Here is a 26,598-nt window from a genome sequence, read left to right as displayed (position 1 = left end):
TGAACAAATGAATGGCCAATGCCTGGGTTTCTATGTGCTCACTTGCCTGTCTATCTGGACCCAGGGGTCTCTGTGTATGTTTTGACCCTGGTCCCACTGGGGTACACCTCCAAACACTGGGTCTAGGTTCTAGCAGAGCTAAGACACACTGTATAGGGTCAAAGTCCCTTGACCCTTCATCCTTCCTTATGGCTGAATTTGAGTTCGTAGGATGTCCAAACTGGGAAGGACATTAGAGACTCCTTGGTTCAACTGCCCCCATGTGGGAAGAAGCAATGTCTTATTCATCTTTGATTCCCAATGCCCAGAGCAGGACCTGGTACAAAGTGGGTGCTTGGTAAACATTTGATTTTGCACAACTCCCTCTAACACTTTTATAAATAAGAAACCGAAAGCCCAGAGAGGGAAGATAAACTCTCCCATTCATACAGTAATTTTCTGGTAGTCTGGTTTCCAGCCTGGATCCTCTGACTTTCAGAAGGCCAGAACCCGATGGACTTTTCCTAAGGTCTTGTTTCTTGACACGGATCTAAGGTTATATGAAGTAAGACATTAATTACTTGTTCCAAATTGGTCTTAGATCATTGATGGATCCAACATGATGAGCTCATGTTGCTTTTAAGCCATGAAGGCAAAAGGCAACTGATGTGGCAGCAACAGAGCAGACTTTGAAAGCTGACAGTATAATTCAAAAAGAGTCACGTACCAAAATGTTCATTGCAGCCCTATTTACAATAGCCCGGAGATGGAAACAACCTAAGTGTCCATCATCGGATGAATGGATAAAGAAGATGTGGCACATATATACAATGGAATATTACTCAGCCATAAAAAGAAACGAAATTGAGCTATTTGTAATGAGGTGGATAGACCTAGAGTTTGTCATACAGAGTGAAGTAAGTCAGAAAGAGAAAGACAAATACCGTATGCTAACACATATATGTGGAATTTAAGAAAAAAAAAGTCATGAAGAACTTAGGGGTAAGACAGGAATAAAGACACAGACCTACTACAGAATGGACTTGAGGATATGGGGAGGGTGAAGGGTAAGCTGTGACAAAGCGAGAGAGAGGCATGGACATATATACACTACCAAACATAAGGTAGATAGCTAGTGGGAAGCAGCCGCATAGCACAGGGAGATCAGCTCGGTGCTTTGTGACCACCTAGAGGGGTGGGATAGGGAGGGTGGGAGGGAGGGAGACGCAAGAGGGAAGAGATATGGGAACACATGTATATGTATAACTGATTCACTTTGTTATAAAGCAGAAACTAACACACCATTGTAAAGCAATTATACTCCAATAAAGAGGTAAAAAAAAAAAAAAAAAAAAGAATCTGCAAAGGCACTTGCTAACTACATGACCTTGGGCAAATCCCCTAACTGCCCTGAGCTTCAATCTCCTCCCCCACTTCTTACTCCAAATGGGGTCCACAATGCCTGTCTTTCAGGGCTAATGCGGGCCATTTGCCTGAAACATCTTAATCTTAGATGGTTAGTCACTTACGATGCCGTTGTAGTTTCAGTTTGTACTTCAAAGCTGGCCCACAGCTCCAGCCATCCCCTCTGGAGACTGTTTGCCCTTACAAAGATGCCCGGTCTCCATGCCCTGCCATCCTGCTATTTTAATTTTCGCAGTGCCACTGCTCACTGTGGAACAGCCACTGACCATAAAGTTTGACATTTTGAAGATTAAAGTGCTTTGAATTAGTCATGCACATGTGAAGTCATTGTTCCTACTTGTCCTGCTCCAGAATCTAAAAATGACTTTCAGCAGAGCCCAGTAACTTTCCCTCCTCGATCACCTTCTGGTGAGGAGACGTGGTGGAGTTTAGGCCAAGTGAAAACCCTCAGTCACTCAGAAGGAAACCAGAGCAGATGAGGGACGGTATGACTTGGCATATTTGGAAAGAGGGGTCTGCTCTGCCAGGGCTTGGAGGTCTGCTGCCTCCCCCAGGAGCAGGGGGTGCTGGAGGGCTGGGGAGGGGTGCGGGTGAGGCAGGGAAATCGTAAGCACAGGAGCAGAGCAGGCGCTGTGGGCTTACGGGGCTCTGGGTTCAGAACCTGCCTCTGCCCCATGTCAGCTGTGTGACCTCAGGTACGTTCGTATCTTGAGCCAACATTTTCTCATGTGCAAGAAAGAAATAGTGCCTCTTTCATAAGGCTGCTGTGGGAATTTAATAAGCGAACAAGGCACTTAGCACAGTGTCTGGCACATGGCAGACATCAATCAATATTTTCCTTCTCTCAAAATCTTCCCAACTTTCCACGACTTAGATACCTTCTCGTGCTTTAAATGCTGTGCATTCCCAGAAATGCCAGAGAAGTTCACTTGCAAATATTATTACTAAAATGCTTAGCCAAAGGGAAGTGAACTGGGATTTCCCAGTCTGCCCTTAGTGTAACTAAGTGGGGCAGACTACAGTCACCGTGTTCTTGTGGGGAACTCAAAAGAGGAAAATCCTCTTTGCTTTAAAACTAGCTGCCTGGCTGCCCGTGTCTCTATGGGGGGCCGGGTGGTTCTCCATCAGGCAGGAAGTTTGGTCCCCAACCAGCTGGCCTCCGGACCACCTACTCAGCAGATCCCCATGAAGTGATCACACAGAACTGTAATGTGTAATAAGAGCTACCATTCCTTACTCGGAGACAGTCAGCATGTTAAGTACTTACATTCTAATTTAACCTCACAAAAACCCTGGGAAGTTTGTACCATTATCTCTCTTCGGTGGATAAGGATTCTGGGGTCCAGAGAGGTGAAGCAACTTGCCCACGGTTGTGCAGGGCTCAGAAATGGCAGGGCTAAGGTTTGAAACCAGATCTGTATGACTGCAGAACCCCAGGCTCCTAACCACTGAACCATACCGGCTCATATACCTCCAGTCCTGGCCCTTGCCTAAGCCTGGGCCAGTTGGCTGTCCTGGCTTCTCTGTGGCTGGGCTGAGAGACTCGACCTTCCCCGAGGGAGGTGTGGAAGACGCGGCCTGTGTTAGTGCAGCAGCCAGCTAGCTGTCAGATCGCTGCGACCTGGAGCGTGTTTGGGATTGTACCCTCGGCTCTCCTCGGGGGACACTGTGAGAGGCAACCTCGTGACACTGGTGCTGGCATCTGCTGAAGGAACGCTTAAGAGGCCACAGGTCACTCCTCCCAACATGGGGCCCTGGGTGAGACGTTTCCTTAAGAGCTCAGTGCTGGGAAATTCTTTGTGTGGTTTCAGGGTGGCATGGGCTTTTGTTGTAACTAGCACACACAGTAAAAAAATGGCAAGCACGTTAAAGTAACTGGCCCACCGACATATGCACCAGGACGTCATGTGGGACCTCGGGAGATGACTCCTCCCCGCACTCCCACCAAGGGCGCACTGGGAAGAGGAACTCCCTTGACATCCTTACACCCTCTGGTTGTCCCTTAGCTCAGTTCACAGGCCCGGATGGCACACTTGGTCAAAAATCCACTCTGCCCACTTGGGGAGGCAGAAAAGACAGACTGTGATCCCTGAAAGACAGCTCCTTCAAGGTGAAGGTCAAGTCCCCGCTTTTCTGAAGAGCTCGATAAGTGGTATTTGAATCTGAATCTGTACTGAGGTATGAGGAGAGGGGAAGGGGGAAGAGGGCGGGGGCGCGGAGGACTGGAGAGGAGAGGAAGAATAGAAAGCCTAGTGGGGCTGCCAGGGAAGGAAGGGGAAGGAGTGCTGAGGCTGCCTGTGCCCCTTTAGTCCTCACCACCACCAGTTAAGGGGCCGGAGCTCTGCGCACCTGCACAGCAGAGTGTAAGCAGAGGACACTGGAATCCAATGCAGATTTGGTGCAAAACGTTTCCCCTGTTTGTCTTAAGAGAGGAAGGGTACTAATGAGGAAGAAGGAGAGAGAAAGGAAAAGTGGAGGACAGGAGAGGGGAGACAGGAGGCTGGGGGGAACGAGAAGACAGCAGGCGGAGGCGAAGGAGGGCACACTAGACACTGTGTGAGTGTGTGTGTCTGTCTGAGAGACAGAGTCCAATAGACTGACAGAGAAGACTGGTGGGGAAGAGGAGAGAGAGACAGAGACAGAGGGGAGAGGGAAGAAATAGTCGGGAGGGGGGATGCCCATGCAGGGAGAAAACTGGGAGAGGTGAGTGGATGTGTCCCTCCCTCCTCCCAGCCCAGACAAAGGACTTGGCGGCTTCCCAACCCTCTGCGGGATGAAGCCAGACTCTCAAAGGCAGCCATGCACCCTGGGGGCCAGGAGAGGGCACCTCAACCCCAGACAACAGCAACGGAGCTGGAGCCGCAGCCGGTGGTCACCGCCAGGCAGGCAGATGAGAGGCGGAGGGAGGGTAGGGGAGGAGAGGCGAGCCTCCGGCTCAGGTCTGTGGGTTACCAGCTCTCAGTGGAGCCAGGATCCTGTGCACATCCCTGCAGACACAGGATGGGCCATGACCTGGTCTGGGTCCCCCTTGGCTGCCTTTGCCCCAGCCCAGTGCCTCCTTTGGCCCTGCCCCACCCCGCCCCTACTCTATTCCACATTTCTGTCCTGAAGGGCAGTGTCCCTCCAACTTCTCCCCATGGGCCCCCCTCCTCCCCTTCATCAAGAATCATCGCTTCCTTGAGTACAGGGAAGACTAATTTTCAAAACCATTTCTTAAATACTCTGCCATCTGATCTGCACAAGCGTTCACAAGGTGGGCAGCGGCAGGGAGAGGGCGACACCAGGGCACTGAGGTGGGGTGTCACTTGTTTGTGATCACATTAAAAAAAATAAAAGTCACGGCACTCTCCCGTCCGTAACTTCCCTAAGGAGAACTTAAGCATGTTACTGTTTCCTCAACACCAGGATTAAGGAGTGCTTACATATATTGTCTCTGAGCACCAAATACCTAACCTTGTCACACCCTGAGTCTTGGTCTCAGTCCCACATCTTGACCATAGACGACTTTGTCCTGATGAGAAGTTCTAAACCAGGCACATGAATCCAGATGACGGAGTCTGACTCTACTGGGATAGCTGAGAAATCCAAACACGCTTTGCAAAGGATTGATGCTATTTAAGAATCTTAGGAACCCCTTTAGAATCTTAAGAACGCTTCATGGAAATGTCCATGAAACCTCCAGCCTGCACTGATAGCACTGATTCCTGATGGTCCAGATACTTATTACTTAGATTTCACCCAATTCAGTACTTGACCAGAAACAGTAATAATATTATTATTTACTGAGTGCCTACCATGTTCCAGGTAATTTATTAGGCACCTGAGATTTTTTTTATGTTTCTGTCTACTTGAAACAACCCTATGACGTAAGTAGCATAATCATCACCGTTATAGATACAGGCAAGGTCGGGCTCAGAGAGCTTAGGTCTCTTGCCCAAGGTCACACAACTAGTAAACAGCAGAGCCAAGATCTGTACCCAGGTCAGCCTGGCTCCAAACACCAAGCTCTTTTCCTCCTCTTGTCAAACAATGGCATCTCTTAGTTACATCTCAGCTATAATTAGCTCAACCGTCTGGCTGGTTTCTTCAAAGAAACTGTCCTCTAGTAGGGCACTGAGATTTGGACTTGGTAAAGGAAGAAACAAATCCAAGCTTCTGGGAGGGGACTGCTCCACCATCTACAAGCTGTCACCTGAGCAGGCTTCCTCTATTCGACTGTTTCTGCACTTTTGGAGCCGGGAACTGGTTGTGGCTAAGGACAGACACTCAGGGACAACATGCACCGCCCCCTCCCCGTTTATGAAGATAGATAATAATACTCATCTCTTAGACTGCTGGGGGGAATCAAACAAGATGATGGCTCTGAATGTACTTTATACACCCATAAGGGCTGTTCACTTCCTGATGGCCCATTCAGGGCTCAGCATCCTGTAGGAGCTCTGTAAGTATCATAAATATATTTTGCTTTGAACGGAAATCCAAGCATCCTCTGTCTCCTCTCCTGTCTCCACTGACTCATGGCAAAATGTCCTCAGACCGAGAGCAGTGGTCCTGACCTCCTGCTCCTTCCAGGTTCCATTTTTCATCCTCCCGGTCACAACTCCCACCTCCTGCCTCTCCAGACACATCAACACGCCAGGCACGGCCACAGCTTCAGCTAAGGGCCCTCGCCTCGGACAGGGCTGGCAGCTGCCTCCTCTTCTTGGCAGGACATTTATCATCTTGAGGAAAATACTGACGGATAAGAAACCCCAGACAGACAGCATGTCCCGCCGGGCATGCAGCCTGCTGCTTGGGAAGTGAGATTTGAGGTGCTGGCTCCAGATCTTTCTGGAAGAAAGGGAGGCTTGGTGGACCTGTGGCACCTGGGCTGTGCCCACAAGGGGTTAACAAAATCCTAGGGATGACTGTGCTCAGTACATAGATGTTCAATAAACGTGAGTTAGACCCAAGCTCAATAGGCCCTTTGAATGAGGCCTGGAGGATGGAGGCCCTTTGTCCAAACCTACCATTTCACAGATGGGAAAGTGGGATCCAGGGAAGACTAGAGATTTGCCGAGCATCACGCCCACAGCAAGTCAGTGGCCAAAACCGGATGAACAAAGTCCAGGGCTCAAGAGTCTCACATCAGAACACTGTCCACCTCACAACAATGCCAATAAGATAGCCCCAAACCGCTTCCCTGGTGGCGCAGTGGTTGAGAATCCGCCTGCCGATGCAGGGGACACGGGTTCATGCCCCGGTCCGGGAAGATCCCACATGTCGCGGAGCGACTAGGCCCGTGGGCCATGGCCGCTGAGCCTGCGCGTCCGGAGCCTGTGCTCCACAACGGGAGAGGCCACAACAGTGAGAGACCCGCGTACCGCAAAAAAAAAAAAAAAAAAAGATAGCCCCAAACCTCTGGTCAGATGTGACGATCTGAGAAACTGGAATTGTTGGTTCCCTCTGGAAATCAGGAAAAGGGGGACCTTCGACTTAATTTCAGAGCCAGTGTCCAGGGAGCACATCCTTTTAAAGATGAAAGGAGCGGGAAGAAGGCAGAGCAGAGGAGTGTAACTGGGTGAGGTGGTACCCATCTATCCGCTGCCCGCTCCTATCTCCCCTGACCGTCCCCCTGGCCTCTCCGCTGCCATGATGCTCTCCCTGCAGCGCTGGTTTGCCAGCAGATCATCAGTCCTTCACCAACTGGCTCCCACAGACCTCTCCAGCCTCACTGACTCTCACTCCCCAACTTGCACCCCAAGCCCCTGACTTGCCCAAAGGAGGGAAGCAGCTCTTCCAGGGCTGCAGACTCTGCACACGCTGCCCTCCCTGCCTGGCCAGCAAGCCCCTTCCAGGTCGGTGCTGCTTCTCACCACCCTCTGTGCCCCCTCTGTCACAACACTGTGCTGCAGCCACTCGCTCACCTGTCCGCCCACTGCACGGGAACTTCTCCAGGCAGACGCTGTTACCACCCATCGCTGCACCCCCAGAAGCCAGGCCAGGTCCTGGCGCATAATAAGTGCTCAGTAAGTGTGGTCTCCGTTCTCCCCCACGTAGAGGTTCAAGCTGGAGCTGCCTCCACTGGCTCTCGTTCTGACCTCTAGGGCCACATAGAACAGATCTACACCCTCTGCTGCATGATGACTCTTTAGAAATTGACCAAAGCAAAGAGTCCAGATGTTTTCTTTCTAAGGAGAATACCCCCGATTCCTTGGCCAGTTCCTCACAGGCAACAGTGTTGGGTAGGGTAACAAACCATCCTGCTTTACCCAGGACTGTCCTGGGTTTAGCACCACAAGTCCCCTGTCCCAGGAAACCCCTCAGTCCCAGGCAAACCTGGACACATGGTAAATCTAGTTTTATCTTCCCCTCCCATCCTAGGTCTTCAGAGGCCATGCACCATTTTCTCAATGGCCTGCATAGGTGGGGCGTAGGCAGAAATGAACCCAGGGCTCCAGGGGTCGATGACACCACAAGGCAAAGAAAGGCCAGCACCTCCTTGCTCCCAACATTGGCCTCTGTTAATGCAGCCAGTCGGCATAAATTCCGGCACGGGAACAGTGTGTGGTGCCTGTGCGGGTTGATGCATTTGCCTTGTGGGCTAACATGGAGGTTTATAGTGTCAACTAAGATGCCTAAGGCAACTTACCACATAGGAGAACTTGTTCCCCCAAAGCAGTCCTTCCAAAGTTGCTTGGTTTTACTTGTTTACTGTAAAGACAGAAAATTTTCAATACCTTTGTTCTCAATATTGCCTGAGTCCTTCAAGTGTTCCAGGCATTCATCCTTTCCACAATTACTTATTAAACACCTACAATGTGGCAGACAGTCCCTCTCAGTGTCCTTGGGGCTGCTCAGAGACCCAAATCTGCAACTGGTTGGAACAGACTTGGGGTAAAGTTCTGCTATTTTGGGGCCTCTCCCCACATTTGTACAGTAAGATAATAGAAACACAAGTAAGTGTGTATATAAGTGTGCAAGTGAACTTGAATATAAACAAACAGGTTCAAATTTCTGAAGAAGCAGCTGGAATTTCTCTGACTGTCAGCGAACAGCCATGATCCTGAGACAATATCAACTATTTTTATCAGCAACGTGGTTTCCATGGAGCCTTGCAGCGCTGCTAGTGAAGGCGGACGGTTAGCACCATAAAATAACTTTACAACTTTGTAATTTGTACCTCTCTGCTGTCAGTAATATTAACAGCATTTCGAATTTTGGCTATAAACTTGACAATAGCAGATAAAACCCTTAGAAACCTCATTTTGGGGGGATGAGGGAGGCTGCGGGAAGGTAATGACGTTTTGGTTTTCCAGGCCTGGGTAGAAGGTGCACTTTGATCTGGAGGTGGGAAATGGGAGGGCCAAGGCAGGGTTCACAAAGAGCAAGGCAGCTGAGCTGGGGTACCACAGAGACAGGGTCTGGGTGGCAGGACGTCTGGGTGATCAGAGACTACAAACATGTCAAGACGGGGGGCAGGGGCTACAGAGAGTGGGGCTATAGGATGGGCAAGAGCTGGCTGGTGGGTCCCAACCTCTGCGGGGTTTTGTCCTACAGGAAAGGAAGGGAAACTGGGCCAACTGTAGAGCAGGGAGGAAAGTAAGACAAAGCCCACCAGGCAGAATTGAGAGAGCAGCCCGGGGCATGTTATTTGACTTTTTTGGGCTTGAATTTCCCTATATGTAAAAGGTACTTATCTCATAAACCCAAGCACACGTGGTCACCTTATCTTTGAAAAGGAGGCAAGAATATACAGTGGAGAAAAGACAGCCTCTTCAGTAAGTGGTGCTGGGAAAACTGGACAGCTACAGGTAACAGAATGAAATTAGAACACTCCCTAACACCATACACAAAAATAAACTCAAAATGGATTAGAGACGTAAATGTCAGGCCGGACACTATAAAACTCTTAGAGGAAAACATAGGCAGAACACTTTATGACGTAAATCAAAGCAAGATCTTTTTTGACCCACCTCCTAGAGAAATGGAAATAAAAACAAAAATAAACAAATGGGACCTAATGAAACTTCAAAGCTTTTGCACAGCAAAGGAACACATAAGACGAAAACACAACCCTCAGAATGGGAGAAAATATTTGCAAACGAAGCAACTGACAAAGGATTAATCTCCAAAATATACAAGCAGCTCATGCAGCTCAATATCAGAAAAAACAAACAACCCAATCCAAAAATGGGCAGAAGACCTAAACAGACATTTCTCCAAAGAAGATATACAGATTGCCAACAAACACATGAAAGGATGCTCAACATCACTAGTTATTAAGAGAAATGCAAATCAGAACTACAATGAGGTATCACCTCACACCATCAGAATGGCCATCATCAAAAAATCTACAAATAATGCTGGAGAGGGTGTGGAGAAAAGGGACCTCTCTTGCACTGTTGGTGGGAATGTAAATTGATACAGCCACTATGGAGAACAGTATGGACGTTTCTTAAAAAACTAAAAATAGAACTACCATATGACCAGCAATCCCACTACTGGGCATATACCCTGAGAAAACCATAATTCAAAAAGAGTCATGTACCAAAATGTTCATTGCAGCTCTATTTACAATAGCCAGGACATGGAAGCAACCTAAGTGTCCATCAACAGATGAATGGATAAAGAAGATGTGGCACATATATACAATGGAATATTACTCAGTCATAAAAAGAAACAAAATTGATTAATTTGTAGTGAGGTGGATGGACCTAGAGACTGTCCTACAGAGTGAAGTAAGTCAGAAAGAGAAAAACAAATACTGTATGCTAACACATATATATGGAATCTAAGAAAAAAAAAAAAGCTTCTGAAGGACCTAGGGGCAGGACAGGAATAAAGACACAGACGTAAAGAATGGACTTGAGGACGTGGGAAGGGGGAAGGGTAAGGTGGGACAAAGTGAGAGAGTGGCATGGACATATATACACTACCAAACGTAAAATAGCTAGCTAGTGGGAAGCAGCCGCATAGCTCAGGGAGATCAGCTCAGTGCTTTGTGTCCACCTAGAGGGGTGGGATAGGGAGGGTGGGAGGGAGATGCAAGAGAGAGGGGATATGGGGATATATATATATATATATATATATATATATATATATATATATAGCTGATTCACTCTGTTATACAGCAGAAACTAACACAACAATGTAAAGCAATTATACTCCAATAAAGATTTTTTTAAAAAAGGTACTTATCTCAAAGGCCAAAAATCAAATGATTCTTTCTATATCCATCTATCTACCTATCTGTCTATCTATCTACCTAATGATTTGGAAATAAACTTGGAGATCATATCATTTCATCTTCTAATCGAAAGATAGGAAAATTTGGACCCAAAGAGAAAGGAACTCCCCAAACCTACATGGCAAGCTGGAGGCAAAGCCAATCCTGTAATGCAGGAAGCACATCCCACCTCATGAAGCACATCTCAACATTATTATTTTTACCATTATTACTACTACTATTAATCATTCATTCATTCAGCCAGTCATTCAGCCATTTAGTAAGCATTTGTATTTACAGACCAAATTCTAGTCCATGTCTGCGTGGAGGAGAAAAAAGATTCTAACCGGCTTCAGTCCCGTTTAGTCGTCTGTTCCCAAAGCCCTCTTTGCGAAGTATTATTTTGTTTATGAATCTTAACAAAGGCTTGACCTTGGCCATCACAAGTAGGAACTGGGAAGTACCTGGGTATCTTTCCTTGCCACCCAACAGGTCAGACCTGACTGCTTCCTACTCTTCTGTATAAAAAGTGAAGCTTCCTCCCCAAGAAAGAAAACCCAGGCAGTACTCCCCTCCACCTGATAACCACCACAGCACACACACATATTCACACTCACTGTCCTATTAGTGAGCCAACTAGCAGATGCAGGTGAAGCTTCCTTCCACTTCATTCATTCCTTCATTCATTCACATTCACTGAGGGTCTACCTAGTACCAGGCTTTAGCCAGAGAAGTAAAATGATTTAACCAAGGTCACACAGCTTTATGAGGGGGGGAGGGCAGAAGACTGTTCCAGAACTGGGATCTTGATTCCCAGCCCAGCATTCTTTTCACCAACTCAAGGGAAAGCCCACCTTGACGGTGCACACCAAGAAAATCCCTTCCTTCCTTATGACTCTACAGTAGCTTGTGGAAGAGTCTGTCTGAAGCCCAGGTCTCTTCCCAGAAATTCTGGCCCATAGAACCATCTGCCTACCAAACTTCTCCATTTGTATGTCACATGAGCCCCCTACACTTAACACATCCCAAACAGAGCTCAGAATATCCCCCTCTCCAACCCCTTTCTCCAATAGTTGTGTTTAAGTGATTGGCGCCACCGTCCGCCATGTTGTTCAAGTTGAGAGACTGGGCATCTTCCTTGACTTCTTCCTTTACCTCCACACCCAAGCCATCACCCAAAATAGTCAATTCTACCAGTTAGATAATAGAACATGTTATTAAGATGGAACTGTCTTAGTCTTGGTTTTGCTGAGATCCCAAGTCTGTAGATACCACATTGCAAAGTGAGGTAGGAAACTACCAGGCAGGACTTGCAAAAGGAAACCAGAAAACCAGATTTGCAAACTTTAGCTCTCCGTCAGACAAGAGGGCCACCGGAGGGTGCAGTGCCCTAATGGAGGTGAACCCCAGATCACCGTGGACTCAGGTAGGACCCATGAACAATCGGCCTGAGCTCATGCACTTGCCCACGTCAGCGCTCTCCAGCCCCGGGGCAGGTGTGTCTGAGGAGGCCCACAAGGGACTGCCAGGCCTTCTCAGGGAGTACCAGTCACCCAAGACCTTTCCTACACTTTCCTCCTGTCCCTCATGCTGCTCTGCCTTGGAGGGGTAAATATCTAGGGTTAGCCAGATGGGGGAAAGGGCTGAAAATGAAGTCGGGGAAACAGGAGTCACCTCGAGCAGCCTGTCTGAGACAGGCCTGAGCTAGAGGATGTGGAAGGTTTTACTTTGAAGAGGTTCAATGGCTTTGATTGGACGAGACACAGTCATTGCTGAACTGAGACTGTTTGGTGACCAGAATTAATTAGAAAACTTTTAATTTCCCGAGAGTGATTAGAAAGTCTTGGGGTTTGTAAGAGCTTTTATATCTCTAGATCTAGATGTAGAATCTATACGCATCTATGGGCAGGGTCAATGGGAGACAAAACATATTTTATAATTGTACGCTGTTTCTTGTTTAATGTACCTGTTACATAGCTCACAAATCTTTCTCCTTCTATTCGTGGTTTGGTTCTGCCTATGTTTATTTATCACCTACTGTTTCTGGCCCAACTCCAACTTCCTTCCAATACTTTGGAGGCACATCCTCTCTCTGGCATCTGGGCTTTCTCCTGTATGTCTCCTTCTACCAGGAAGGTGGCTCTACCCTGCTTCTTCTGCCTGCATCCCATCCACCCTGGAGGCCTGAGCCCTAGTTACTCCTCCTCCAGGAAGTCCTCCTTCCTTCTCCTTCTTCACCGCTCCTGCAGGGTTAGATGGCTCCCATGTGCATCCCCAACCAGCAGAGCTTCCCTCTGCCTGATCGTTTATCCCTCTGTGCTGCTGTCTCTACCTTTTTCCCTCCTCTCAAAACTGTCTCCTTCTTGAAGGCAGGAACCATGCCTTATTCATCTGCCTATTTCTAGTGTCTAGCGAGTTTTGTGGGATGGATGAGTATATAAATGGTATCTTCAATGTCTGCTGTATGTTTCAGAGGACTCAGTACAAGGCACGTAGTGGGCTCTGAATCGAGACCAAGATAACTAACTGAGTTCTAAAGCTCTGCATTTCGTCTTGGCTACAGCAGCCGTTCCCTTCTCCTAGAGACAGCATTTTCTGATTTCAAGGTGTCCACAGTTATAAGTGTGTGTGGAAAACAGTCTGCTTAGGACCCAAGGTCTGTGTTTCCAATGTTTTTCTCATCCATTATGTCAAAGAGCTATTTCCTTTTTGGCTTGTAACCAGACCATAAACAAAGGCCAGAGAAACTCTGGGTTATTTTATGATTCCAGTTTAGCCTTTCTCTCTCTCTCTCTTTTTTTTTAAAAAATTGTTCGAACAGAGCATATTTATTACTTGGCAGGCCAGTAAAATGTAAATAAGGTTTCTGAAGAATGGTCCAAAATTCTCAGGAATTTATCATTTCACAACAACAACAGAAACAACAAACCACAGGAAGGAAAGGCAAGGGAGCTAATATTTAATGGCACTGAGTATATGCCCAGTCATTTATCCGCTTTCTCTCACGTAACCCTCCAAACAACACTGTGAAGTACATAATCATTATCTGCACTTTCCTGATGAAGAAACTGAGGTTAAATAACTGAGTTAGGGTCCTCAGCTAGAATGACAGAAAGCGGAACTCACACCCACGCCTCTGACCAGAGCTGTATTCTCGCTACAACCTGAACAGAGACCACCAGCCAGGGCAGCAGCCTCTGAGGATGGCTTCATTTAGATTCTGTTGAAAGTTAGAAGTCTTCCTCCCAGAAAATGAACTCCACATTTTCACTCACAGTTTTGCATAAATTTTAGACAGTTCATAGGCTCTTCTTGAAGCCCATCCATAAAGCCCTCGATTAAGAACCCTTTAACTAAAAGAATGAAAATAGCTATCGTCTTGGCTTGATCAGTTGTCCAGGACACTTCTGTGCTGATTTTCCCTACTGGACTGAAACTCATGCTCATGGGGTCACTCAGTCTTAAGACTCAGACATAACATAACTGTGGATTCTTGATATCATAAATTCATCTAAACAGGGAATTATTAAATTTTAAATTTTAGAATCAGAAAAATCTTAGAATATTAGAGCTGGAAGGAACCAGAATACAGACAAGTCCACACATAGTTTCATTGTGCAGCTCTGACAGGTAGGAAGTATCAGACACTGAGCCTAAGAGAAGGGACAGGGCCTGCTTGAGGCTACCCAGTAATGGTGATGGAATCAGGATTCAAACCCCCGGTTGCTGGATTCAAAGACAGATCATGGGGTTGAAGATTCAACCAGTGGAAGGAAAGTCATGCAGTCTGCATGGAGATGAGAAAAGTGGTGACAGAGGAACATTTGTTGAGTTCCTATCAGGTGCCAGGCAGTGCAAGGGGATTGGAGATCTATTGCATCTTTTCGCTACCCCAATAAGCCTCATCCAAAGTGAGTATTATTATTTTTATTTTACAAATGGGGGAACAGGCTCAGAGTGGTGAGATAACCAGCCCAAGGTCACACAGCTAGGGAAGCATCAGTGTCTATGGCTATATTACCCTGATGTAGTGGGGAGGAGAGCCAGAGAGCAAGACCCTGGTAATGTTTAGCTGCTGCTTTTCCAGGGAGAAAAATTAAACCGACAGATACATATGTTCTGGAAGGTAAGGAGGTGGACACTACTGTGGGCCTTGGTGAAATATCCCTCAGGATTCTCCACCTCCCCTAGCTCTTCTCTGGTCTTCCTCTCACCCAGCATCCTCTGGATAGATAATTTGGCCTTCATGGACCCTGATGCTGGGAAGGGCATACTCTGGATGACAGAATTAAAACCCCTCACCATGAGAACTGCACATACCCACTTGCTGTGTGAACCACATGGCGTTCTGAGGTCCAGGTCCTCCGTTACGGTGATCCCACCAAGGCCTTTTGTCCCGCGTACCCTACCAACACAGCCCCTGGTCTTCTGCTCTCACAGCCCTGACAACCTTCTTTAACTTAAATGCGGGTCCTCATTCATAGTCACGTAAACCTTTTCGATGTTTTAACCAATAGTCGCTTAATATTTAAAGCTTACGGTGCACACTCATACATGTTATTTCATTTAACCTCCTTGCAACTCAGTGAGGTTGAGCGTTACTAGGTCCTCCTCTTACAGACAAGGACACTGAGACACAGTGAGGCTATATAACTTGCCCGTGGTGACACATCCTGTAAATGGCTGAGCCTGGATTCAAATCCAGATCTGTCTCAATTGAAAGTCTGCTCTCTTTTCATGAATATTATTCCCATAGCAGGGGTTAAGAAAGCAGGAAGGTTCTTGGTTGCCTTTGTGAGGGTGATGAAGCTTACCTCAGGGCGGCTGGAGGATTGCCGAAGGGTGGGATGATGTTGGTGCTGTCATCAGATCCAGGTCTCCTGACTCCCAGTCTAGAGGACGCTTCCTCCCAGACCATATTGCCATTCCTATCAGACCATGTAATTTCTTTTTCTGATTGGGACACAGAGCCAGCAGCCAACAAAGATCACAATCTGTCTGCCTGAAGTCTCCCTCTGTTTTTTTTTTTTTTTTTTAAATGCATTTCAAACAAGAACCAGGTTAAATCACACTCATGTGTGTTGAACTGGCCTGCACTTCTCTGGAGAAACTCCAGATCCCTCTTCTTGTCCCCTAGATGACAGATAAGATGGGGTGACCCAACAGCACCGCGGCCTGTTCAGCTCCTGCACAGCCTCGCTACCCATCACCCTTAACCCCTTCCAAACTCTGGCTTCTGGTCCCCACCGACATCCCCAACCAATAACTTCCCAAGTCTTCTCAGTGCCACATTCTAAATATTCCACAGCACCACCCGAGTCTAGGCTTGAGTCATTTCCCACCTGGATTGTCATAACGGCCTCCTGGTGTGTCTCTGTCTACAGCCTTGGCCCCTCCAATCTAACCTTCCCACTGCAGCCAGAGGGGCTTCCCACTGCTCTTTAAAGCCCTTCTACTGCTCTTCACAGTCCTTACCATTTAAATTCCTAACAGGCTGCCATTTTGGTCTCATCTCCTGCATCTGAAGTCCTTCAGCCATACCCGACCCCTTACAGCTCCAACAGTCCACCTTCCTTCCTCCCCTTTCTGTCTGCAATGCCCTTCCTACAACGACCCACCCCAAGCAATCTGCCTAATTTCTACTCAGTCTTAAAAACTCAGCTTAGATGTCTCTTCCGCCGGGAAGCCTTCCCTGACTTCCCAAAACTGTGTTTGAGTCTCCTCCTATCCCCATATGCAGACATTTTTGTCTTCAGTATGTTCCCTGCTACACATCCCCTGTGCCTAGAGCTTCACCTGGCTTATGGCAGACACTCAATATATATATTTAAATGAACATTTCCCATGGCTCTCTGGAATTCCTCCACCACAGAACTTACCCCACAGATTATAACTGCCTCTTTCCTTTTCCGGCTCCTCAGATAGACCAAAAGCTCTGTGAGTCAGGGACCATGGCTTCTTGGTCAATATTTTACCCCAGTGCCTAGTAGCATACCTGGCATGTGCTAATGGTGTACTTACTTTTGATGAATGAGGATTGGGTGTTGAGGGGAGGAAACCCTGGGCCTGGGTCAAGGGAGGGGCCTTCCACTGAGAGAAACATTTGCTTCTAACACAAACGCATGTTGGAGGTGCTGAGATAGGGTAGGAGAACCCATCAAACTGGACATCAGAAATCAGCCACAAACTAAGTGCAGGCCACACCTGGCGGGACCCTTATCTCACTGAGATAAGGCTCACATGTGGGATACCTTTGGTGCGCATGCTCAGACTCTTCTTTCAGACAACTCCCTCTGTCCCCTTTGCCACCACATCAGGGGCAAGCTAGGCAGGGGCAGCACAGAATGTGCGTATGCGTGGAGCACAGGAGTTAGCGGATCCTGGGGAAGCAATGGGCCGCACACCATCGTGTGTGTGTGTGTGTGTGTGTGTGTGTGTGTGTGTGTGTGTGTGTGTATGGGGGCAGTGTGGCACATAGAGATGGCCAGGACTTTGGAAACCAAGGGTCCTCTGCTGCAGAGCAGAGCCTACTCCATTGACCGGTGAGCCAGGTAGTTACTAAAGCAGACTTCAAGGTGACTGTCCCGGTCTTGGTGACTGGGCGGCGGGGGGACTCTCCCTCAGTTCTTACCACAGTCTCTCCAGTGAGGTACTGGATCTGGAACACTGGTCTAACACCTCGTCTGCCTACTGCACGTCCCTCCCTCTGAGGCCATCACCCTGCCCCCATGTCCCCAGCTAGGTTACTGGACCCTCCAGAGCCACGAGGGTGCAACCCTCGTGCAACCACGAGGGTGGACTAGTGCTAAGTCATGTCTCGACCAGAAAGGAAGTTTTCCTGCACAGAGTGTGGTAAGAACTCCACAAACACTCCCCAAGGGTTCAATCAAGGCTGAAAGGAGCACTTCCACTTCTGGGGAGAGAGAGTTTGTATATAGAGAGTTAATATTATCCTTTCCCTTTCTTTTCCATCAACTATAATTCTTTCTCTGAGAAAGCTAAGTGTTCAGAAAGGAGAAATGGGTCAGTCCAAAAACAAAAAGTAAAGAAAAGCAGAAACTGTCACAATCTGTCACAACCCTTATGTACTGACCTTGAAATGAAAATCAATACTCAGGAAACTAGAATTACTAAATAATCCCTAAAAAAATCAAGCAAGCTAGAAAGCGGCCTCTAGTTTCATCATGACAGGCTTGGGGGTTTTCGGGGACATTTTATGAGGAAGTCAAGAGGAAAAGCGAGTTGGCAAAGGAAATGCAAAGGCAGAGAGACAGATGCACAGAGGACGAGCAGGAAGGCAGGGAAGATGGAGGGAGGCTAAGGGGAGACAGAGAGGAAAGGACGGTGGGGAAAGGAGAGAAGATGGAGGAGGAGAGGGAGGAACACATCACATGAAGTAAGGAGAGAAAAACACAAGGCGAGAGTTGGAGGGACAGACAGAAGGAGAGGGGGATGGGGACTTCCCTGGTGGCACAGTGGTTAAGAATCCTCCTGCCAATGTAGGACACACGGTTTCGAGCCCTGGTCCGGGAAGATCCCACATGCCGCAGAGCAACTAAGCCCATGCGCTGCAACTACTGAACCTGTGCTCTAGAGCCCGTGAGCCACAACTACTGAGCCTGCGTGCCACAACTATGAAAACCCACGCACCTAGAGCCCATGCTCCGCAGCAAAGAAAAGCCACCGCAATGAGAAGCCTGCTCACCGCTGCGAAGAGTAGTCCCCGCTCGCCGCAACTAGAGAAAGCCCGCGCACAGCAACGAAGACCTAACGCAGCCAAAAATAAATAAATAAATAAATAAATAAATAAATAAAAGTAGAGGGGACAAGGCGGGTACAGACAAGCGAAAGGGAAAGTGTGCACAGAGGGAAGACAAAGGGCGGGGGCATAAGCACAGAGAGATGGATGTCTGGTCTATAGACCAGACGTATAGTTGATAAGAGGGAGTGGGGGAAGGAGAGGGATGGACTGGGAGTTTGGGGTTAATAGACGTGAACTATTACATTTTGAATGGATAAACAACAAGGTCCTACTGTAGAGCATGGGGAACTCTATCCAATCTCCTGGGATAAACCATAATGAAAAGGAATATTAAAAAAAGAATGTATGTGTGTGTATAACTGAGTCACTTTGCTGTACAGCAGAGATTGGCACACTAATGTAAATCAACTCTACTCCAATAAAAAATTTAAAAAAAAAAAGAGAAAGAGAGAGAGAGAGACATGTTCAGGATGAGAAGGAGGGGCCAAGACTGTCAAAGTCTTCCTTAGCAGCCCCGGGATGAGCATCTGGCCTGTGTACTTACATACTTCAGATGATGGAAGACTCACTCCTTTGTGAGGGGACAGAGGGGAGAGAGAGAGGGGAGCAACACAGGTATGGGAAGGCCATGGGTCCAAGCGCCCGAGGAAGACTTGAGGCATAGCACAGGCAGATGGAGGGGGGTGTCCTTTAGGAGGGCAGAGAGCAAACAGGACAATCCAGAGATGACACCAGCAGAACCAGTCATGTCCATCCTCACCCCAGAGTCTCAGCCCTCACCTGAGTTGGAGACCAAATTCCTGACCTGCTTGGTAAATCCTGGCGGACTTGGGTACTTTCAGCTGGATGCGAGCTGGCCCAGGGCTGGGGGGTTGGGGGAACCTGCGAAGGATACAGGCTTCCTCCGTGTAGGGCACAGCGGCCGTGGTGCCACCGATGATGTAGCTGTAGAAGGAAACCTCGAGGGTGTAGCAATACGAAGTGTGGTCCAGCAGCCCACCGAGGAAGCGACGGCCAGTTCCTGCTTTCACGGCATCTCGGTTAAAGGACGTGCTGGACTGTGAGAGACAAAGAAGGGAGGAGAGAATCAGGGCTGGACACCTGCTGGCTATGGGACCTTGAGCGAGCACCTCTGGATCTCAGCTTCCTCATCTGAAAAGTGGTATGTGACTCCCACTTTGCAAGATTATTGTAAGGATGGATTAAATAGACAAACAATTAAATGAAAGCACCTAGCGCAGTTCTTAGGGCATGGTAACTGCCATTTAACAAAGATTTGTGGAAATCTGAATGGGGACAGAGGGAGCAAGGAAAAGTAGACAGAGAATAAGGATGATATTACGATAATCAAGACTGAAATTTGGGCCCTGCTTTCAACTTTATGATATTGTTTCCCATATAGTATCTCATTTAGGCTTCACCCCCTTGACAGGGGTGACGTAATGTTTCCCCTCTAAGGTGAGGTAATGGAAGTTCATAGTAAGTGACACAGGCCTGGACCAGGACTAAGTGACTCCAGACGCCCCAACCCTCCTTCACAAAGCTCCCCCTCCGTTAGGGACAGCTGAACTTGTGCTCAGCATCACCAGAGCACAGGGATCACGGCTCTTCTTTACTTGGGTGTCTACTACCCCCATCACAGTGGATAGAGAGGAAAGAGCCAGCAGGTCCGCATTTCAAGTCCTCTCTTCAAAAGTGTGTGAGATGTTAGGCAACTAGCCTTATTGGTCTGAGCCTCAGTTTCCTCATCTGTAAAGCGGTGGTAAAAATCACATCTCTTTTACAGAGCTGTGAGGGTCAGTTCACTTGTGGTTAGAAGGGCTTTCTATGCTAACCCATGGAAATCGCAGTAAATGAAGAACCTGGTTTTAATAAGAGAAGGCATGCCTGTTCAGCAGAATATAAGAGAAGAAGGAAAAGGGGGTGGGGAGAAAGAGGGAGAAAGAAAACAGAAAAACAAGACAGATATAGAGACACTGAAAGAAAGAGAGCTGTGTGTATGTATGTGTGTGTGCCTTTTGACGTAAAGGAAAGAATCAGAAAATTAGAGTCTCAGATCAGGAAGGACTGTTGAAGCTGAAGCTCATGTAGTGAAATCCAACTCTCTCATTCTAGAGTTGGGTACTGAGAATCAGAGAAGAGGGGAGACAGAGGCTGGACTAGGATAGATGACCTTGACCCAAGCCCTAAGCTCTTAAGGAGGCTGCAATGCAGGAACTCCATCCGGCAAGGCCAGAAATAAAGCTCCTAGACTACACCCTTTTTGTAGACCCTGGAAACCTCACCCCTGTGAGGGTCTCTGAAGTCTGTGGCCCAGCCTCCTGGAGAATCACAGTCTCCCAGGGTCTCCTCCAGAAAACCACACTCTGCTCTGAAACTGGAGTGGTTTCAAAAAGACAAGCGTTGGCCATCCTCCAGAGATTGCCACAGACATAAGCACGGCTGTTTTTATCCCCAAGCTGCTAATGAGCAGTCATCTCATTCTACCTGCTTCGAATGCTGAGGGACCTTGCCCTAGACACCCAGCTTCTCTGGGCTTTAAGTGTCTCTTGGGTATAAAGTGTTGGATTGGGCCAAATAGTCTCCCAGTTCCTTTCCTGGTGGGGCATGCCAAGATTCTGGGATTCAAAGCATCTTACCTCATGGAGAAATTCATCCTCCCTCCACTAATGTCTAGGCCTGAAGCAACGAGCAGGCATGTTTTCAGCTCATCAACTTCAAAAATTACCATGCCCTTTGTGGGCCTCTCCCCCTCTGGCCACACTGAAATAACAGGCCTCAGAGATTTTGTATCAAAACAAAGAAAAATGTGCAAAAACTCTTTCCCAAGTCTGCTTCCACCACAGGTTGATTCCCCTCCTTATCTTCCCTGCCATTTCTCAATATTCCTTTTTGCTGCAGATTATTCTAACTACCAGTCCACAGCCTCTCCAGTCCTTCCTGGCATGTAAGGGGGTAGTAACAACAGTCTCTGGAGTCTGTTGAGATCTTTACTGCCTGCAAAGTACTTTCATATCTATTATTGCATGTGTCCTCCCAGGAATTTACGAGGCAGGCAAGGCAAAAAATTATCACCCACAAATTACTGACAAAGAAATTGGGGCCCAGAAGGGGCTATGGAGGAAGAGGATGGTGGACATATGACCCCCATCAGCAGACATGTTAGGCTCCTTCTAACAGAATGAAGGCCAAAGGTCTGTGAAAGCAGACCCTGGGCCAGGGTCTGGCGCTGGGAGATGCTCAGTGAGTTTCTTCTCTTGTTAGCGCTGGAATCAGATCAACGAAACCAATGTCAGCTCCTCGGACAAACCAAGCGCTGTCTTTTCAGAGAGTCTCCCTCCGTGATGGGTGATGAGCTGCTTGCAGGTACAGGCAGAGCTTGTTTACCTCTATCTTTATCACCCACGCAAGACCCAGAGCAGAGTAGGTGTTCTGTGAAATGTTAAATCAAACTGAATTGAGTGAGGGGAAGACAGGGTGGTGATGGGAGGGAGGGGGCAGTTTGGGGAGGGAAGCTGGGGCTGCCTGACTGAGAACTCTTCACTCACGTAGGAGAAGTCCTCGGCATTCTGGCAGAGGAGCTTGGGGAAGACGGCCTGCCTCTGGAACCGCACCTCATCTTCAAAGATGTTGCCATACATGAAGCCATTCATCATGGTGGAGTGGGCATGGATGTCAATATAAAACTCCAGGCTTGTTCTCTGTTGAGAGAAAGGATAACAAATGAGACATCGGGGCCACAGAGTATGCCTTACACACACACACACACACACACACACACACACACACATTTCCTTGTGAGCTAGCCCTATGTCTCTTCAGATGTAGCAACTATCTGCAATGTGATTGGAGGGGTTGAGAATAGCAAGGATCAAGTTCTCCTTACTTTTATTTTTTTAATATATTTATTTTTTTATTTCTTTATTTTAAAATGTTTGGCTGTGTTGGGTCTTTGTTGCTGTGTGCGGGCTTTCTCTAGTTGCGGTGAGCAGGGGCTACTCTTCGTTGCGGTGCGTGGACTTCTCATTGCCGTGGCTTCTCTTGTTGTGGAGCACGGGCTCTAGGCGTGAGGGCTTCAATAGTTGTGGCATGCGGGCTCAGTAGTTGTGGCTCGCGGCTCTTGAGTGCAGGCTCAGTATTTGTGAAGCACAGGCTTAGTTGCTCTGCAGCATGTGGGATCTTCCCGGACCAGGGCTCGAACCTGTGTCCCCTGCACTGGCAGGCGGATTCTTAACCACTGCGCCACCAGGGAAATCCCTCTCCTTACTTTTAACACCATCCGCCTTCAGGGTCTCAGAGCGCTACCATTAGCAGGTAATTCCAACCTAGAGAGTTAGAGTGGGAATCCAACTCAGCGATAATCATTACTATCATTTACTGCATAGTTAATGACACCAGACACCATTCTGGGAGCTTTACATAGGACATCTTAGTTAATTCTTTTATTTAACCTCACTTCATGATGCCACACCTACCCCCCAATAATACATAGTGTATGGGAAAAAATAACCTTGTTGTCTATAAAGGTAACTGTGACTAGTCTCTCTCTGCTCTCTGCTCACATGTATTTAAGGCACTCCCTAGCTTGGTGCAATGTTATTTGTTAACCTTCTCATTTATGAGCTCCCCAAAGGTAGGGGGATTGCCTGGAAAGCACCCAGTGCCTGTCCGTGAAGGATGCTCAGTAGCCGGATGCAGAGTGAATGAATAAAACACCCAGAGGGATCATTCCAGACACTGCAATCGACTGCCAGGAACGGGGGAATTTTCAGGCCCTTAGAACTTCAATGTCCCTCAAATCTGACTTTCTCTTCCTATATATCTGTCCTTTCTGAGAGTAACATGGGAATAACTGGGACTGAAACCCAGGTCTCCTGACCCTTGACACAGTGAACGTATCACCATTAATGGGTAAGACTAGAAACAGTCATGGCAAGACCTGGCCACCTTTCCATCTGCTTTCTAGCATGTAGTCCTGGGAAAGAAGAAAAATCCAGGCTTGGAAGAATTCTCCCTCCTTGGGACACTTTCAAACGAAGTTAAGACCAAATGAAAACAATGTTGCTTCTAGAATGTGGGCCTCATGACTGTCATTTCATTTGCCTCAGACTTGGAGTGAAAGATCATGTCTTGCTGAGCTCCCAGTTCTCTGGGTGGCGTAAGCTGCCTTCTGAGAGATACGAGATGCAGAGCGCTGGGTGATATTAAACTCATCATTTTCAGCTTTGGAGGTGGAATATGCAGTGAATCAACAGGAGCCCTATAAAAGTCCTCTTTGCAATTTTATTTTCTTCAATTGTCTGTCTTTTCCTCTGAGCTTTTGATAAGCTGCAGAGGAAAGGAGGTGGTAGAGAGATGACTTAAGAAATGGGTAAGGAAAAACTGCTGTTTATATCTCTGGATGTGGGAGCTATTAGAAACCAGTTTCTCTGACATTTCCCAGATCAGCTCAGAGTGGGGAGGTTTCCTGCTTAAGGTCAGCCAGCAAGTTAGTGAAGGAATAAGAATTAGAACCTGGCTCCTCCGAAAACCAGCCTGGAGTGGCTTCCACTGCCCCATCCTGACACCTGGCACCTAATGTGATTTTACTTTAAATAACTGTAAAGTGAATTATATTGATTGATTTACCTGGTTCAAAAGTCAACAAGATATGAAAGAATTTACAATGAACAATCTCCCTTCTATCCCTGTCCTCCAGGCACCCAGGCACACTCCCCAGAGGCATCTCACATTACCAGTTTCTCATACAAACTTCCAGAGATCATTTACACACCAACAAGTAGATATTCCTCCCCCTACCCCCTTTGCCCCAACGCACACAAAAGGTAGCACACTAAAAACACGTCATTTGGGGAATTCCCCGGTGAGCCAGTGGTTAGGACTCTGCGCTTTTCACTGCTGAGGGCCTGGGTGCAGTCCCTGCTTGGGAAACTAAGATCCTGCAAGCCGCATGGGATAAAAACACAATAAAAAATAAAAACACAATTTTTGGATCAACTTTTTTTCCTCTCAACATATCTTAGAGAGAATTCTTTCTCAGTCCATGGTTACCTCATTTTTTTAAACAGTCGTATATAAACTACGCAGTTCCCCACTGACAGACATTTGTTTCCAACCTTCTGTTACAAAGTCTTAGTGATTGACTCTGTTATAAATACCATTTCACACATATACAGTTACACGTAGGATAAATTCCTAGAAGTAGAATTTCTGGGTCCTAGGTGCATTTGTGATTCTGATCGACACTGATGAACTGACCTCCTTAGAAGGACCAGTTTACAGTCCTAGCAAAGTATAACAGCATCAGTTTCATGACTATCTTGCAAACATGGATGTGATCAAACTCTTTGATACTTTCCAATTGGGTGGTGAAACTGATATCTAAGATTAGTTTTAATCTGAATTTCTTTTAGTATAATTATCTTTTATTATATGGTTATTATTTTTCACATATTTAGGAACTATTAGCATTTTCTTTTCTATGAATTGCCTATTGATTTCCGTTGTCCATTTTAAAAACTGGGTTTCAGGGCTTTATTCCTTATTGATTTATAGAAACTATATACTAGAGAAATTAGCCTTTGTGTGTAGTATAAAAATATTTTTGCTCAGTTTGTCATTTGACCTTACATCTGCTAGTACTTTTTTTCCATGTGGAAATTTTTAATCTAACTTTTTAGACAGATTTATCAGCCTTTTGTGGTTTCTGTGTTGAAATCTTTCATTGGTTCTTCTATTATTTCTATTGTTTCACTTCTTATATTTAAAAATTTCATTTCAATTTTGATTTACATGGATGCAGGATGTGAGGTAAGGGTTAAACGTTATTGTCCCATACCATTTATCAAATTGTGCATCTTTTCCCCACTGACTTGAAAAGCCATCTTTACCATATAACTTTCTTGTATATATTTGGGTTGATTGTTGGACTTTCTATTCTCTTCTAATCACTTGTCTATTCAGGTGTCAGTACTACACAATTTTAATTATGTTAAGTTTATAATGTATGTTAATATTTGGAGGGCTAGTATCACCTCATTATGCTTCTTTCCCCATATTTTCCTGTATTTTCTTGCATATTTTTCTATACAATCTTTGTAATTAGCTTCTTTAATTTTCCTTGCTCCCCCAATCCTGTCAAGACTCTTATCACTTTGAGGCTTCTGATCCAAGAATATGCTTTGACTTTCCATTTATTCCATTTTCTTTTGGGTACAGCAGAAAGTTGTAAAAGCTTTTTTTTTTTTTTTTTTCTTCATTTAGACCCTGAACATTCTTTTTGATGCCAAGGCAGTTTATATTTTTAGTTGTTGTTGTAAACATGATATCTTCCATTAAATCTTCTAACTGGTAGTTCTTTATACATATAAAGGCTCTGATTTTCAATGGTTTAAATATGTACCCAGACACCTCACTAATTCTATTAGTTCTTATAATAATTTCTCATTTTATTTTTTTGAGTTTTCATTTGCTTACTTATTCAACAAATAACCACTGAGTACCTACCACATGTCATATAGTGTTCTAGGCACTGGGAATATGCACCACAGAGTGTTCTGGGCACTAGGATATAGCAATGAACACAACAGAAAGTACTTGATCTCAAAGAGTTTACATTCTATGGAAGAGAAAGAAAATAAACCAATTAATAAAAATACTAGATGTCAGGAGGTATAAATGCCATGGAACCAAATAAAGCATAGTAAGAGAATAGAAAGTAATAGAGGTTCTGGAAAAACAGAGACTTGAATGGAGTAGGAGAGTTAGTCTTGAGGATATCAGGTTAATAGTCTTCCCGGTAGAAGGAGAAGTAAATGTACTTGGCATGTTCAAGGAACAGCCAGGAGGTGAGGATGACTGAGGTGAATAAAGGGGGCAGTATTTTCCAGGTTTGCAATCGTACAACATACACTTAGCAATTTTATCTCCTCTTTTCCAGTTTTTATGCTTCTAATTTCTTTTTTGTATCTAACTGCATTGGCTACTATCTTCAAAACAATGTTAAAGGACTATTTAGTTTCTAAGATCCCCTCCCACTCTGAGAGTCTAAAGTCTACCTGGAGTAGAAAAAGATCTAGGGAATTTGCCTGCATAGGGTCTGAGTTTGAAGTCTCAGTTCTTTTTCCTCTTCATTACACATATTCAGCACTATGCTGGCAATGCCAAAGACCACAAATACTAATTTCCTCACCATCCTGATGATGTTTTGTGCCTAAACTGGCTT

The 26,598-nt window shown here is 46.4% G+C and overlaps 1 protein-coding gene across 2 annotated transcripts in view; it reads right to left on the bottom strand.

Annotated features, from left to right (window-relative positions):
- LOC115860494 (AGBL carboxypeptidase 4) overlaps nt 1–26,598 on the bottom strand; it is a 1,403,751-nt gene that overhangs the window by 49,740 nt on the left and 1,327,413 nt on the right. For both annotated transcript variants that reach the window (XM_060305765.1, XM_060305756.1), the window contains exons 10-11: nt 21,923–22,075; nt 19,270–19,432 (exon numbers count right to left, since the gene is read on the bottom strand). In XM_060305765.1, the coding sequence (XP_060161748.1) occupies nt 19,270–19,432; nt 21,923–22,075 (316 nt within the window). The remainder of the gene's footprint in view (nt 1–19,269; nt 19,433–21,922; nt 22,076–26,598) is intronic.

This window comes from Globicephala melas, chromosome 1 (assembly GCF_963455315.2).
Source record: "Globicephala melas chromosome 1, mGloMel1.2, whole genome shotgun sequence".
Taxonomy (NCBI): Eukaryota; Metazoa; Chordata; class Mammalia; order Artiodactyla; family Delphinidae; genus Globicephala; species Globicephala melas.
This window is presented reverse-complemented; position numbering and strand designations above follow the sequence as displayed.